General features: G+C 33.4%; 1 protein-coding gene across 19 annotated transcripts in view; it reads left to right on the top strand.

Moving 5' to 3' along the window:
- The window catches only part of PICALM (phosphatidylinositol binding clathrin assembly protein), a 113,841-nt gene that overhangs the window by 73,653 nt on the left and 23,321 nt on the right, over positions 1 to 16,867 (top strand). For 9 of the 19 annotated variants that reach the window (XM_045182059.3, XM_024572702.4, XM_024572701.3 and 6 more), the window contains exons 10-13: positions 586 to 709; positions 985 to 1,121; positions 3,457 to 3,560; positions 8,809 to 8,958. In XM_045182059.3, coding sequence (XP_045037994.1) covers positions 586 to 709; positions 985 to 1,121; positions 3,457 to 3,560; positions 8,809 to 8,958 — 515 coding nt within the window. The remainder of the gene's footprint in view (positions 1 to 585; positions 710 to 984; positions 1,122 to 3,456; positions 3,561 to 8,808; positions 8,959 to 16,867) is intronic. The other 10 variants (XM_024572710.3, XM_024572709.3, XM_024572708.4 and 7 more) reach the window with 2 other exon arrangements.

The following is a 16,867-nucleotide window of genomic DNA, read 5'->3' as shown; positions in this document are numbered from 1 at the left end:
AAGGGTAGCAGATAGAAAGGAGATGCCAGATGGACCAGTGACTGGAATGAAATTGGTCTTCCTTTGAAGGAACCTCTGGGTCCTCTGGGAATGACACCTTTGGGTGTTATGAGGGAAACATAACTAGACACATTGTTTATTTCTGGTCCTCGTGTTTTAGTATTCCTGTATTAGTACTGTCAAAACCCAGACTAAAATAGCAGTCATTTTCTCTGAAAAGCTCAGTATTTTTTACCCGTCAGGGTTTTCTTGGGGAGTATGTGTGCTCTTTCCTAATTGTATAGGTTCCCTTCTTTGGGGCTTAGAAGAGGCAGTTTCTCTCACCTTTTATTGAGAACCCTTTCCAAAATCTAACACTTCACTTCAGAAAGAGTAAATGTGTGTATATGTATAAATCATCTAATTGCTAATAATTCTCTGGGTTACTGGGTAGAATATTTCAAATGATGTACTGATTTTGACTTCATAAGTTAAGTTTGTAATTATAGTGCCTGTCCATGCCAAGGTTGCCAGGTCATTTCATAACCAGGTAGTCATGTGAAATGTTTGGCAAAAAGCAAAATTGCCTTTGTCCAATTATTCCAGGGCAACAACACTTTCCAATGCAGTCTCTTCCCTGGCAAGTACTGGCCTGTCTCTTACCAAAGTGGATGAAAGGGAAAAGCAGGCAGCATTAGAGGAAGAACAGGCTCGTTTAAAAGCTTTAAAGGTAGGTGTGTGCATTCTTTGTATTTGGAAAAACAAGTGCAGGTGTTCATAAAATAATTAGAACCTCTGTAAAAACTAACAGTATTTAGTGTGTAGTTATCTAAATGGGGCAAAACTCAGTACATAGTCTAATTTTTCATCCTAAAATTGGATGACTGATAAAGTGTCAGAGAATACCTTTCTGCTATCAGAACAAAATTAGAAAATGCTTTTGTTTAGAGGACATTGCAAACATCTGGTTTCTGGATTCCTTATGGTAGTTACCTTTTTCAATAGGAACAGCGTCTAAAAGAACTTGCAAAGAAACCTCATACCTCTTTAACAACTGCAGCCTCTCCTGTGTCCACCTCAGCCGGGGGTATAATGACTGCACCAGCCATTGACATGTTTTCTACCCTTAGTTCTTCAAACAGGTGGGTGGAGAGATTAAAGATTTCCTTTGAATATTTAGATTTGAAGACTTTCAATAGAAATTTTGCAGGACTTAATCAGATATAGTTTCATTTATCATTTGTCATCATAAATCACAAAGGAGGTGATGATAAATGGAGGTAGAGGTATAATAAACTGAATGCAAAAGTAATAAGAGTTTGTATGTTGCCTATTTAGGAAATGGGAAGATGGCTGACCCAAATTTATATTACCATATTTTTCTGTGTGTAATGCGCTCCCGTGTATAATATGCATCCATGTTTTTGGTCCAGACATTTAGGAAAAAAATCTGTTGTTTTAATTTTTTAAATTCAATTCTTTCTTTATTTATATTGAGATACTTGGGGGTTTTTTTAGAAAGGAATTTTAGCATTTATTTTTGAACAGATTTTGTTACTGCTTTCTAGAGTAACACTTTTAATACATAAGAATAAATAAAAGAATCAAAAACATTTATATAGATAAGGAATTAGTAGTACCTATGTGTAATGTGCATCCTTATTTTTCCCTCAATAATTTAGGCAAAAAGCACACATTATACATGGCAAAATATGATTGGAACGTAGTGGGTTATCTCTTGGCAAACATTTCAATGTATAAAAATTAGTAACTCTTAGAAATGCATATGTATATGGATAATGGGTATGATATGTATTTCAAAATATCCTTTAATTGCATATTAAATGTCTTTCATGTCTATTCCCTGGTCAGTAATCTGGAACACAATAAGGGTTTAGTTGCCAGTTTTCTGTGGTATTGAAGCCCACCAGACCAATGTCAGTAATCTTGTTGCTTAATTTAAGCTGCTTTTTAACAAAGGAAATATAATATTTCCAGGCAAATTAGAATAATTGACTTTTTCAAATCTTCCCTGTCTTTTACCTCACAATGGTTTAAAGTAGAAGTATGGATGTCAGGTTGTGGTTCAAATCCTGGTTCTGCTTTTTCTTAATCTTTTTTTTTAATCTCAGTTTCCAAATAAGATAACGTATGGTGTAGATCAGGGCTTCCCAATCTTTAACAAACATCAGAATCACCTGGAGGGTGATTTCTGAGGACCAAGAATTTTTATTTCCAACAGGCTCCCAGATAGGATTTAGCACAGTATTTGGCACCTGGTGAATGTGCCATAGAGAGTGATGAGGGTTTTTCGTTGGCTTGTTTATCTTTTATTTTTATTGTTGTTACTGTTTATTTTATAAGCTTATCCTTCAAAGGTCTACTCTCCCACCTACTGACTTCTGTCACAGCTTAATGTAACTTTCATTAACTCAACTGCTCCCTGCTCCCTAAAGTCTTAGTAGATTTTTGGTGAATTTAGTTACATGTTTTTCTTTCAGCTTTATTTTTTCATTTTGTTTTTTGTATACTGCTTTTCTTAATCCCCAAGAAAATGACATTGAGTTTTCCACTTGAGGAGGGGAGATGAATGGAAAAGAATGTCGAATGAGGATGAAACAAGTATTAGATAAAGCACTGTTTAATAGTAATTGAGGACAAATCTTACAGCCTTTTACAGAATACTTATCGCATATTCTAAATGTATTTATATTTTTACTGATCTACCAATAAAACTTTTTTTTTAATATCTAGGAGACAGGTCTTTGAAACAGTTTTTAGTGTAAGTTAAAAGTGATCTCTGCTGTGCTACACATAATGCTTCAATTCATGGAAACTCTAGGATTTTTTTTTTTTTTTTGAGTTATTCCTTAATTGCAGAAAAGTCTTGTGGTAAGAGGTGTATCATATAAGCAGTCCCCACTAGAACTGTGTAATGGGTGGCTCTGTTATAGTTTGATGTCATGTGTGCATGTGTGACTTTTTCCTATATTATTGATATGTTTGGATTATGAAGCACTGGAGGTGAGCTTTACTTTGTAGGGGTATTGGTATTGCAAATGCAATTGAAGTCCTTTAAAAATTAAAAGTAAGAAAGCAAATTTTCTTAAATAACTTAAAATTGCCATGATGTTTCATATTTCTGAATCGTGTTGTTTAGGTTCATTTCAATAAGGAAATTGGTATTTTAGTGGGGAAGTTAATTGATCCTTTCCTGAAGGATTATTATTATTTGAATCCTATCTAAACAGAAGATATGGTATTTGAATATTTTTCTAGGCCTCCTTAGAAATATGCTGTTGTATGAGGGATATGCCATTGTTAACTTGCTGAAACTTGTCCTCCTACTGAGATTTACATTATTGGGGTTTTCTCTTAGTTTTCTTTTTAATGTTCTTATTCATTGGGGTGGGAGAAGGGAGTGGCTAATGTGGCAAAGCGTATCTAATAAATCGTCTTTTCAAAATATCTTTATAGCACATCAAAGCTACCAAATGATTTGCTTGATTTGCAACAGCCAACTTTTCACCCATCTGTACTTCCTATGTCAACTGCTTCTCAGGTAGCAAGTACATGGGGAGGTAAGCATTAATGAATTCTGCTTTATATGTTGTATAGGCATCTCCCCTCCTTATTCTGTGGTATTTTACTTATCTATATAGTTTTGATTATGCTTGGTATGTGAGAACTTAGAAAATATTAAAATGGCAGTGAATCAGTTTGCCCTTTTGAAGACATTTTCATTTATTTATAAATGTAATTTTAGAATTTACGTTCATTTAAATTATGACATGGGGTTTAATGAAGGTGAAATGAAGGGCCAAATGTCTAAGCATAAAATTATTCTTTCAGTATTGAATTTCTACTGTATAATCGGAAAATGAATAATGGTCATTTTACTTTTGATATAGAAAAAACATTTACTTGCAGGGGGCAAAATTTGTCTGATTTAAGTATATGATAAAGTTATAAGAAAACTCAGGTGGTGTTACCAGGCAATGAATGAACTGTGTTCTGACCAGGAATATCATGACAAACTTTATACTACTGTATTTAAAAATGCTGATTTAACTCCGACCTGTAAGATTTTGGTGTTCACAGGTTTTCCCCTAGTACTGACAGGAGTATTTGCTGTCCTTCAGTAGTTGCTTGATCTGGGGGTGACCATGTCATGACCCTGATCTTGGCGTATTTGAAGGAGGAAACCTCGTCCATGTCAGTTTTTAAGCAATCTTGCTTACACAATCTTGCCTGTTTTCAGATCATTTCCTTTGCTTGGTTTTGGTACTTCTGTTTGCTTATATATATGAAAGTATTATTTTACAAACACTCAAAAATTATTTTGGAGGGAAAGGAGATTCTGAGAAAGGACGCTGTCTAGAGGGCTGTAGTGACTGGCAAGCTACCTTAAAATTTGTATATGGCTCTCATGTAAAATCTGAGTTGTGATTGGCTTACCTCTCATAGCAAAGATAAAGAACATAGTGAGTTTTTATGGTATATGAATTCAGACTTTTTTCACTTTAACAATTTGAGTTTTAAGAACTTTTATTTTTTATAGTTATTTCTTAAGGCTCTATTTTGTATAATAGAACATAAACTCTGCGAAGGCAGAAACTTTTAAATATTTTACTCAGTGCTATACCCACAAAGTCTGATTTATGATAGGTAGTTGGAAATACTTGTTGAATAAATGGGCATTTTCTTTTTTTCTAGACTGGTTATTTCTGGTTCATAATATAGGTCAGGACACAGGAATAATGAAACACTAAAATAATAGGTTTTTAGACTAATTTTGTGAGCCATAACTTAATTAAAAACCAGTGGTCTCTGAAGGCAAGTTTAATTTAGCTAAAGCTTAAGATCTAGGAGTAGTAGTTTCTAAAAATTATAAGCTAGTTTAAACTCAAATGTTTTAGAATTATTTATCTGAATGGAACGTAGACAGACAGCAAATTCAGATTAAGAATGGAGTTTCTTAATGTTCTAATACTAAGTCCTAGTTTTAGGATTTTTAATCTGCCAAAGCTTGCTTATTTTTTGCTTAATTGTAAATTGCTTTAGAAAAGGATAGTAGAAGTAGCACAATCATTTAAGCAGTTTCGCCTTGCTTCCTTTTAAGAAAGAGTAGTCTTTCTAAATTAAGCTTGAAAAGTTGTTTTTCTCACAATGAAAAATTTTACAGAAGACTAATGCAAACTAATACAGTATTAAAAAAAACTTAACACTGAAATTGTTTTGTCTGGACATCATATAAAATTAATTTTTATAAGAAGTTAAAGAATTTCACTATTTGGAATATTAACTGTTTGGAATTATTTTAAGTTCATATAGGAAGGCAAATACACTGTTACCAGAGGAGAATAATTTTAGGTAATTTCAGCCTCTAAAAATTGTTCTGTGTCCTATTATGAGAAATATTCCATAGCAGTCTATGTGTGAATACAGTATGTTAGAATACATTCAATTATGTTTTATTTTCATATTTTTGGTTATTTTGCTCTGTGTACAATTTTTATCAGAAATTTCCCTGTATTTTAACATTAGGCTTGCTGTATACAAGTGAGACTGTTAAAAGTGTTAAAAATACAAATCAAGTACAGAGGCAGAAAAGCTTATCATTACAAATGAGGAAAGGACAGTGATCTTTACTATGAACTCCTCAATTTAAGAAGAATTAAATATGTTTTTAATTTTTAATAACATTTAATTTTGTTATTTATTGATTTTCAAGAGAGAAGAAGGGAAAGAGAGAAACATTGGTTTTTTTGTTGTTGTTCCAGTTATTTATGCATTCATTGGTTGATTCTTGTACATGCCCTGCCAGGGGAATCAAACCCACAACCTTGAGGTATTAGGACAACACTTTAACCAACTGAGTTACCCTTCTAGGCGAAGAATTAAATCTTGCCTTGACTTTCACATAAAGATATTTGGCTTCTGAGTTGGTGATAATTTCAGAGTTTTGACTTTTGCATATTGGATAGTTGAGAATTTTAAGCAAAAATTTTGAATGCTTTTTTAACATAGTGTATTGTTAATTTCCACACAATTCAAATGAAGATTTTTTACTTTATTAAGATTAAAGTTAGATTGAGATAAATAAATAAATCTTATATATATAAAAGGCTTTGATTATAATGATAAATTTTAAAAGATTTTGAAATTAACCATTTACCTAAACATTTGAAATATGTAACATTTTACCTCATGCTGCTTTTATAGTGCCAAAGCAGAGATATTTATTTTTGATGATTATATTATTCTGTGCTTCTCTTGCTTTTCATTTGCTAAAAATGGGTGTTAACAGATTAGGAATTTAATTTAGTTCAGTTCTTACCATAAGCACCACAGAGATGATGTATATTCCCAGTCACAGATAGGGTAGTGATACAGAGTTAAAGGGAAGTAAGGTTTGTATGTTTCTGTGAAAGGCGTTTTAAGATTCTATGGAAAAGAGAGAACACAAGCTTTCCTGTTCCTCTCACTACGTTATTAATGAGCCTTTGATTTTTCAAGAAATGGTCTGGAGTCTAAACAAGCACTTGGTATTGAATACTAATATCTGAGACAATTTAAGTTTTCATTACTTTGAAAACATCTAAAAATATACAATATTATCAACTTAGTACACTGTTATATATTTTAAGCAAGATTTTAAAATTTAATTCAGGCCAAAAAGAATTTTCCATTCTGAAGTTTAATTTGCTTTACTCTCAGTTGGCATGAAATGTAATGTTTTTTTGAAGAAAACTCAATTTTCTGTGTGTAAAGACTAGACTGTGACTGGACTGGTTCTATTTTAATCTTTTTTTACTTTTCTGAATTATTTTTCTATGCCTCTAGTGTAATAAAACTAAACTTCCAAGTTAATGATAAAAGTAATGGAAAATGTAATCTTAAAAAGTTTAAGGAATTTGGAATAAAGTTGCCAGTCTAGTGAGTGGTTTAAGTTGGAATAGCTAGGACATGATTTTTTGTTTTAATGAATGTTTTTATTATTTATAGTATAGTGTCCATTCCTACATTAACATTATCTAGAGTACCTGTAGTATTCTGTCAAGTAGTTTAAGAGCTGGTTTTTCTTACAGTCTTACTGACTTCGATATATATGCACGTGCATATTCTTCTCTAGGATGTTTTGAATAATAAAAAATAACTGATATGCACATGGATAAAACACTATCAATCAGTAGAACAACAGATAACTAATGACCTTTCCCAAACACATATTTTCTCATAAACCAATGGATCTTTTCAAGAAAAGTGTGTCTTTTTTTTTTTATTTTTTTATTTTTTTAATGACTTCTCTCATGTGGCTTCTTTTGAATGGAAAACTGGAGAGGTGTTCTTTGTTGCTTTTAGTCCAACAAAGTTTAATGTACTTTAAAACTCCATGCCACTATTCATATTTAAAAATAGGACTTTGAACCAAACTGATCAACTCTAAACTTAATGCAGCTCTTATACGAGAGAGTGGTCATCATTACAATTTTATTTAATATGGAAAATCTAACATCTATTTTCAACTTTTTATTTCTGAATTATTTTTTCTGATTCTTTTTCCTCACTGTTCCATTTATTGAAGAGTGGAGGGGGAAAGATACTAAAACATGATTCATTTGAGTTTGAATAGTACACCAATGAAGACCTTTGAAGGACTTTACTTTTGGCTGTGAATTGATGTTCCATACTAATGTTTAATTCCTAGAAAGGGCCTTAAATGATACAAAAGTTAATGTTCTAAAAAAGATTTTTATTAACATTTTAAAAAGATTTTTGAAAGATTGTATTTAAGCCAATATTCTCTTTATATTTTTCTTTTGTAAACATGTGGGGTTTGTATACACGTGCCTTGAATTTATTGACTTTAAAGAAAGTATGCCTAGATCATAGTGAATGACTGGTCTTAGGCCATTGGTGCCTTCTTATTGTTCCATCACACAGTTTTAGGGTAAAATACAGTGCTCGATACTGTGAAGGTACCATGGTATTCAGTGAGAGTCACAAATTAGGCTAGAAAACAGGTTGTTGTCTTTTCATTTTTTATTGTGTTACAAGAGAAAAAATTCTGACACTGTATTTTTGCTACTCTGTATTTTCCTCTTTCCATTTACTTAGGGTAGGATGAATGGCTTTCAATCATTAGAATGACAGTTATCTTGAATGAGGTATAGGTGCAGTAAATACCGGATTCTAAAACAACTTTATGCGTACAATTTGGTAATAGTGTGTGTATATATATGCTAACATTCTAGTAGGGAACAATACTTTTTTCTTCACCAAAATTTATTTTAAAGCCAAGTCTTTAAAACTCTTAGTTTAGCCTTCAAAGCTGTTCACAGTTTACTAAATTTCCTTTGTTCTTAATTTTTCTAAAATCCCTTTCCCCAGCATTAGATCTTTTCTTCATCTTTATTTTCTTATTTCCTACCTCTGAACCTATACAAGAGTTATCAGCTTTTTGAGTAAACATAGCTGTGCCACCAAAGCCAATATATTCCTATCTAGGGCTGGAAACGTGGGTCAAGGTGGATGGCTGTTTTATGGAAGCATTTTGTTTATTACTCTTTTTTAACTATCTGATACTGGCTTCCTAATGCTGGAAAGCAAATCAGTCCTTAGTGTGCTACTATTAATGATTTTTAACATATTCACTTTAAAATATGTTAAGTGCCGTTTTCCTTCTTGTTGATTAGGTATTTTTGCATTTAAGATTAATAAACAGTAATATAGCTACTACTTTTCACTTTGCATCTTTTGACTAATTACAATACTAATTAATTTACTTCCTTTCTTCATTTTGCTGTAATGCACTGGACTACACAGATCCTTTCTCTGCTACTGTAGATGCTGTTGATGATGCCATTCCAAGCTTAAATCCTTTCCTCACAAAAAGTAGTGGTGATGTTCACCTTCCCATTTCTTCAGATGTATCCACTTTTACTACTAGGACACCTACTCATGAAATGTTTGTTGGTAAAGTACCATTTAACCTTTCTTTCCAATTAATGTTTATACTGCCTAAGGAATTTTTATTTTATTTTTTATTATTATTTTTTTTTACGTATCCATTCATTTATTTTTTAAAGCACTGAAATAATTGCTTTGGATTTATCAAGTTTTAAAATAACTGGATAGCAATAATGTAGTGAGGTTTTTTAATTGACACTAATATCCCTAATTTCATTTAATGCAAGTTTTTAGGAAAGAAAATTTCCTTTGAAGTTGGACTTTTTTTAGTGGTTTGTTGTCTATCATATTATATTGCAGTACTCAAGCTGTCTAGCATCACATGCTTCATCCTGTTTACTAGTTCCAAGAGCTGGTTATTAGGAGAGTTGGGTGAAGAGTAACATTCCTTAAACTTACATGTTCATGTGTGCTTATATTTTTCCTCTATATTTGTGGGAGAGAGTGCTTATAATATAGTAGCTTCCAGGGTGGTTATATTAGTAGCTATCTTAATCTTTTTTTTTTTTCCTTTTTGAACTGTGACTAGTACAATTTTAGATGTCTAAACTCCATGCACATCTTCTGTCTCTGTCTTGAGTCTCACTTCACTGTTAGCCTTGAGATAAATTAAAAGTAGAGACTATAAAGCAACTTGACTGAATAACCTTTAATTGCAGTAAATTTCACACCATGATTATTATTCAAGAAGAGTAAATTTTTAAGTATATGTGAAACAGAAATGTTTTTTGAATCCTGCTAAAATGATGCCAAAACTCCCTTAAAAGATGGTGAAACTGCTTTTATACAAATCAACAAAATTGCTTAAGGTGACACAAATTTAAATGTTTGATTAAAGCACTGTGCAGAAAGTCATCTGTGTCACCCTGGATATAGATCATGTGGCCACACTCTGAGTATTCTGTTAGATATATCTGAAAGAGAAGGAGGAAGGGAGGTGACTAAGAAAGCAATAGTCGGAGATTTGAGGACGTTCCAAGGCAGATGCTCTAGATACATATATATAGCTAGTCTGATAGCTCCAAAGTGTAATTGTGGGTTGCAATAATTCCCCTGTGTCATTGTAATGCATTAAAAATTATATAAAAACTGGTTGAAACTAAATTTCACATTTTGTTATTTTTTAGAAAATTTGTCAAATGGAGTACTTTATTTGCTTGATAGTGAGAGGTTACTAGAGTTATCCTTGGAGTTTTTTGGGGTTTTTTATTTCTTACAAGTTTATATTTTCTTTATATTTACTATGTACGAACTAGTATATGTTTAGTATTAGTGAATATGGCTCCTTGTGTCTTTTTAGTCAGTTTTCTTAATTTGGAGATAGGAAACAGATGTCTTCATTTTGGGCCATATGTTATGTCCTGTTTTAGGTTAGAGCAGTGCATGGGCTTCAGGCTATCACATCTATATGCACTGCAGAGGGGCAGAATGGAGGGCAGCAACTTTAAGCAAAAGGTCCTGGCTATTTCACATTCAAACAGAAGCAGAATAAGAAAATAAGTAAAAGCCTTATGTGAGAGTTACTGAATTATTTTGGCTTTTCAAGGGAGGTCTGTAACAAGAGGAATATATACTAGAAATATCATTTTCCTAGTGTTTCTTAAGTTAAAGGCCTGTGGGTTGAGATGAAGAAGACCAAAAAGCAAAGCAGATTAGTAAAATTGATGGCCTTATAGCCAAGGTGAACAGGTGCATTTGAAAATCAAAATAATAAAATTGGTGGTTCAGAGACCTCCAGCTCAACGCTCATATTGGTAAGAGAACATTATTAGCCATTTTATGATGAATCACCTGAGTCCCAGAAAATTTAAATCAACCAAGATAACCCAGTTATTGGGAGCAAAGCCTGAAGCAGCAGACTTGCAACTTTGCCCTGCAAAGTTCTTTCATTTAAGGAAATACAGACTTCCATTTAAGTCTTTATATTCTCTTTCTCAGAGCAAATGGCACAAATGAAAATATACTTAAAAAAAAAAAAAACGTACTTGTTCTGAGTTTTGTCAATACAGAGAAAATACTTGTTAAATACTAATTTTTAAATGAAAATGAGTACCAAAAGGGAAAGTAAAAGTCAAACATGTCAGCCATTATGCATTAGTCTAGAATAGGGGTCAGCAGACTCATTCCTAAAAGGTCAGATTGTAAATATTTTTGGCTTGTGAGCCACACAGTCTCTGTCACAGCTACTCAGCTTTGACATTATAGCCTAAAAGCAGCCACAGAACATACATAAACAAAAGAACGAGGCTGTGTTCCAAAACTTTGTTTACAAAGACATGCAGCCATAGTTTGCTGATGCCTCCCTAGATGAGACTTTTTTAATAAGAATCCTTTCAACTCAAGTTAAGTTTCTAAGAAGTAACTTGTGTAATAAAAATTTCAATAGTTTCTTACTCATAGTAAAACATGAAAGCACCACCCAAGGTGTGCCATTCCTAGAGCTGCATCACCTGATTAGCCACTGCCCACATATTGTCATTTCAACTTTAATTAATTACAACTAAATGTTAAGTAAAATTAAAACTTGACTTCGTAAATTGTACTTGCCACATTTTTCATTGCTCAGTGGCACATGTGACTGGCCACTACCATATTATACACGAGAGATTTATAGAACATTTCTGTTACTAGAAAGTTTTGGCTAGTTTTGTTCTAGAACAGTGGTCAGCAAACTTTTTGTGTTAAGACCCAGGTAGTAAATACTTGAGTATTTACAGGATACATAAAATCTCTACATTTTTCTTCTCTTTCCTTTCATTTTGTTTCCTTTCCACAACCTTTTTAAAATGTAAACACTATTTTCTAGCTCACAGGATCTTGTAAAAATAGGGGAAGCCTATAGTTTCCCAACCACTGCTCTGTAGGATTAAGAACAACCTGTAAAATCAGAGGATACCTATGTAGCCTCCACAAGCCCTTCTAGAGGAAGACATTGATATCATGATATGATGCTGAGTGTACTAGGTAGCTTGTCCTCATTAGGTCAGGGGGAGCGGGTGGTGGTCCCAGCTATGCCATGCCTGTAACCTTGCCTAGACCTGCTTCCTCATCTGTAAAGTAAGACGTTAGACAACAGATGAACATTAGCTAAAAAGCCACCTGCTTCATATTTTTTTATCTAAGCAGATACAGTTTTGGCTATTTTTAAAAATTTGTTGTGAATATAATATATATGTATTCTAAATATAGTACTCATAATGGAGATATAAGTGCTCTTTTTAGTAAGTTTTCATTTGAAAACTCCAAGTGCCTAGACTCCCCTGAGTTTTTGTTTTTAATTACTCCGTTCTACTTTTAACTGTGCTCCACACCCACTCCACACACATACCCCCACCTCATTCCTTGTCAAAATCTTCTTCTTCTTCTTCTTCTTCTTCTTTTTTTTTTTTTTTAAGAATTATTCTCACTTTATTTCTGGAGAAGTTTGGTCAGATGCAGTAACACTGATTCCAGGTGAGGGCAGAGGCATGGGTACCCCTAAACCAACTAGCGTCCTGTGGCCTAAGATGCCCCACCCCGACTCCCAGACCTGGGCTCCCCTCAGTTTAAGTTAAATAAAGAGAGGATCTCCCCAGTGAGTCTTGGGAGGGTCTGCCTCCTGCACCTGCCCCCTCCAGGCAGAGGAGTCTGAGCACAAACTATTTACAGTATTCACATCCACTGTACCCCACCAAACCAAGGCACCTTGTCAGATTGTTACTCTGAGACTCAGGCTTATCCTAATACTATCCTTGTGTGCCGTGACCCTTCTATTAGAGCTGCTTTATTCGGGGCACGTAATGGTATCTCTAAAGTTTATCCATTAATGCAAGAGGAATTTCTTTTTACCGTTTTTCTTAAAGTGAATTTTAAAAATACTTGTAAGAAAAAATACTTACTTGCTTTTAAAGAACAGATCAATAATTGCTGAATTTTGTTTCCTTGATTAAACTCATTATTGTGTTGTGAATGGATACCTGTCATCTTTCAGTTACTTTCATTTATACTCAGAACTTTAAAATTCTCAGAAAGGTTTATAATACTTTAATATTATAGGCTTATGGAATGTAAAGCTGTTTGGATAGGTGTAGTGATAGAACAGTAGATAACTTTGACTTGAGAAGTTGTTGCACAGCTGTTATGGAGCTTCTACTGGACAGAAACATGCTTTTCCACCACTGTGCAAAGGGCGTAGAAATGGCATGCAGTTCCCAGAGAGGCGTGGCCAATTTGATATTATCTATGTCTTTTCAAATATATTCTAGGCCAATGCAGTAGCATTAAAACCTTGAAATCCAGCTGATTTTGTGTGTGTGTGTGTGTGTGTGTACATAGGAGTTGATTATTTAGTTACTATTAAAAAGTAAGTTTGACATAGCTGAAGAACTGAGATTTTTGACTGGCAGTAAGAATTGGACATGGTTAAAAGTACTTAAAATGGAATATATGAGGGCATTAGATGGAAAGAAGATGTTTGGAATCCAGTGAACTTGGGTTTGGATTCCAATTCTACTCCCTAACCTGTGTGGCTTAACCCAAGTTTCTAACCTTTCTAAACCTATGAAAATTGGGATAACGATGTCTTGTAGGATTGCTTTGAGGTTTGTCTGTCTGGCTCTGTAACATCCAGCACTATCCCTGGCACATAGAATTATCATTAAAACTATTCTTAAAAACTGTCTTGTGTGTGCAGATTATTTTGTATTTGGAACATACTTTTTACCTAAATTACTATTTAATCATCAGGTACAGTTTTGAACATTGATTGTTTTTGCATTGCTTTTAAATTTTAAAATTGCCAAGGGTTGTTTACTTTCTTGGCCAACATTTTCTGTGAAAAGCTCAAGATGTTCATAAACTTGAATAGTCCTGATGAATAGATATGATTGATTAATTTCTATAGCTAAAATAATAATTTTTTAACCTACTGGTTTATGTAAGATGATTGACTTAGAATAAACTGAAAACCCCTAATAGATTCTATAATCAAACAAATTGGGGTTTAAGCCATTTTTTTAATTAAGATTTTATATATTTATTTTTAGAAAGACAATGAGAAAGAGGGAGAGAAACATCAATGTGTGATTGCCTCTTGCGCAACCCCCACTGGGGACATGGCCCACAACCCAGGCATGTGTCCTGACTGGGAATCAAACCGATGGCCCTTTGGTTAGCCAGCCAGTACTCAATCCACTGAGCCACACCAGCCAGGGCAGGGCGTAATTCTTGATTCCTTGGGTAAATTTTATAATCTCTTAGTTTCCTAATCTGTAAAATAATAATAATAATAACTATCATAGGGTTATTATGAGGTTTAATACCATGTTTATAAAGCCTTTGCATAGTGTTTAATAGGAATTAATAAATAGTAGCAGTTACTTTTAGAAAAAAGTACAAGTTGTCATTTATCAGGGAATTACCACCAAAATCCATTAACTACCCAGCTAATTTTTCTTGAAGGTGTTTGAAACGTCTTACTGTCCCCAAAGCTTGTTCAACTTGTACCTCTGTTAATATATTATTGTCCTCTTGACCCCTGAAGGGCAGTGGTTTCTAAATGTTGATCTATGAAGTGGTGTTGGTTAGTGACAGTTTTCACTAGGCCTTGGTGAAATGGAAGTGTAGGCAGTTCAATGTAGTGATTATTTCTTAAAGTTGACCTTTACTCAAAGAATCTGTTCATCTTTTTTTTTTTTTTTGGTCCCTAAAATTTCCTTTTGAAATGGTAATATTAATTTTGTAACTTTTAAAAATTAAAGGTTGACAGCCCTTGATAGTCATCCAAAAAGTGATCCAGGGACAAAGGGCCAATAAGTTCATAATGGGCATTGAAATTATAATGCAGAACTCTTACCTTTAAGGTGCGTGTGTTACCAGCATTTATTAACTACTTACAAAACTGTTACTTTGAAAATATGTTGCTTGCTTCCATGGTAGTGAGTCAGCTATTAACAGTTTATTTAAAATTTCATGTTTATGTGTTTTCTGTGTCTATGTAGAGGCTTTTTCAGTTTGAGCTACTAGCTCTGAATTACTTTGTATACTTTCAAACCTTTTATACCTTCAGGTGATGAGGTAATTTCACAGATTGATCCTCCTGGGAACCTCAGAAAATGGCTCCTCTCTTTACAGAAAGTAATAAAGTTGTTTTTGTGTTATTATAAAAGATAGGCTTATCTCTAACTATCAACCAAATTCTAGAAAGGACAGAATAGTGGGAGGAAAATAGGAATTTGAAGTACTTACTGTTGTAGTTATAAATTATTGTTCCATGTGTCTTCAGATGCTCAGTGACATCATAGCCAATATTGTTTCCAGAGTGATTTAAAGAACAATGTCTATACTGCTCACACCGTAATGATAGCATGGACACATAATTTAACATGATAGATTTTTGTCTTTCTTGAGTATATATATTGATTATTTTTGTAAGGAAAAGAACCAGTAAATCCATGGTATAATTCTTAAACAGCTTGTGCAGTTTAAAATGCTGCTAAATTGCCGAGTCTGTATAATTTTAGGAACCTTTTGACTAATGGTCAGATTTCTATACCAAATTATTTTGCATTTTGATAGTATTTATGCTGTCATTGTATGGCTGATGTCTTTGAGTTGAGTATTTTAAGGGTTAAGTACTTAGGGAAATAAGATCTTGTTTGTACATTCTTTAAAATTTGTGCCATTCAGAATATTCACGCTATGATATAAAATGCTACTTTTAATTAAAGTAGTGTTATTGATGTATACTAGATTGTGTGAGTCATTGTTCATAATAAGTCATTGCTTTCTGGCCCCTGTCTTTGAGGACCTTTTTGGAGTTTTCACCAAATCTTGTTGTACTTTTTACTTTTTTTTTTAGACCAATTTTTTGTTACACCATTAATATTATACTTCTTTATATCTTGGTGTGGTGTACATTAAGAATTCACAGTGAGATTCTGACAGACTGAAAGTCCTTCAGCAGAAAGTTGAAAAAGAAAGAGAGCCTGTGTTTAAGACTTAAAAGTTTAACTTCTCCCTAATGATATAGTTGTTAATCTAAATCAGATTTTCTTTCTATCCTTTCTCTCTTCCTTTCTCTCTCTTTTTTCCTTCCTTCCTTCCTTCCCTCCCTTCCCTTGTACCTTCCCTCCCTCCCTCCCTTCCTTCCTTCCCTTTTTTGCATTCTGGGTTCATAGAATTTAGAGATGGAAGAAAACTTAGGAGCCATTTATTACAGCCTTTAACAAAGGGAAAGAATTCCTTCTTTGTGATGTTTGCTAGACTGTTCTCTGTTTGGACATATACTCGGTGACTTGAAAGCTCCCCAAGCCATGTGAGAGTCCTAATAAGTTTAGATTTAAAATTTAGATTTTTTAGTTCTTCTCAGCCCCTGGAAATTCAGAACCTCACTTCACAAAAGCACAGCGTTACACAATTGAAAACCTTATATTTGTTACCTCAGTGTAGTTGGTTTCATGAGCTGGGTGTTTCTTGACTTAATAGCACTAGCATCAGTATTAAACAGATAAGAAAGAATAAGGGTTCCTATTTATCTTCTGGTATTTTAGACTGGAGTTAGGTAAGTTAGCATGTTTGATTGTATATTTGTTAACCCCACTGTTGGAGATAATAAGTTGAAGGTGGAGTTCAAAATGGTCTGCTTTGTTGGGGTGGTGGGGTGGGTTTTGATATTTGAAAGGCACTATGATACAAGGAAAATGTAAGGATTAGTGGATTGTAGCTTTCAGAATCCTGTCACTTCTGAAATGAAGGTAACCATATAACTTTATTAATCATTGAAGGAAGGAAAGAGAGAGAAATAAGGAAGGTGAATTGGTAGAAGGAAAAAGACTTAGAGGTATTAAATGGATTCATCTATTTTTAAAGCAACATAGACCACTTATATCATTCCCAAATAAACCCTCACATCGTGTATATTTTAGGTGTGTTCAGT

This window comes from Desmodus rotundus, chromosome 5, assembly GCF_022682495.2.
Source record: "Desmodus rotundus isolate HL8 chromosome 5, HLdesRot8A.1, whole genome shotgun sequence".
In the NCBI taxonomy this organism is placed as follows: domain Eukaryota; kingdom Metazoa; phylum Chordata; class Mammalia; order Chiroptera; family Phyllostomidae; genus Desmodus; species Desmodus rotundus.
This window is presented reverse-complemented; position numbering and strand designations above follow the sequence as displayed.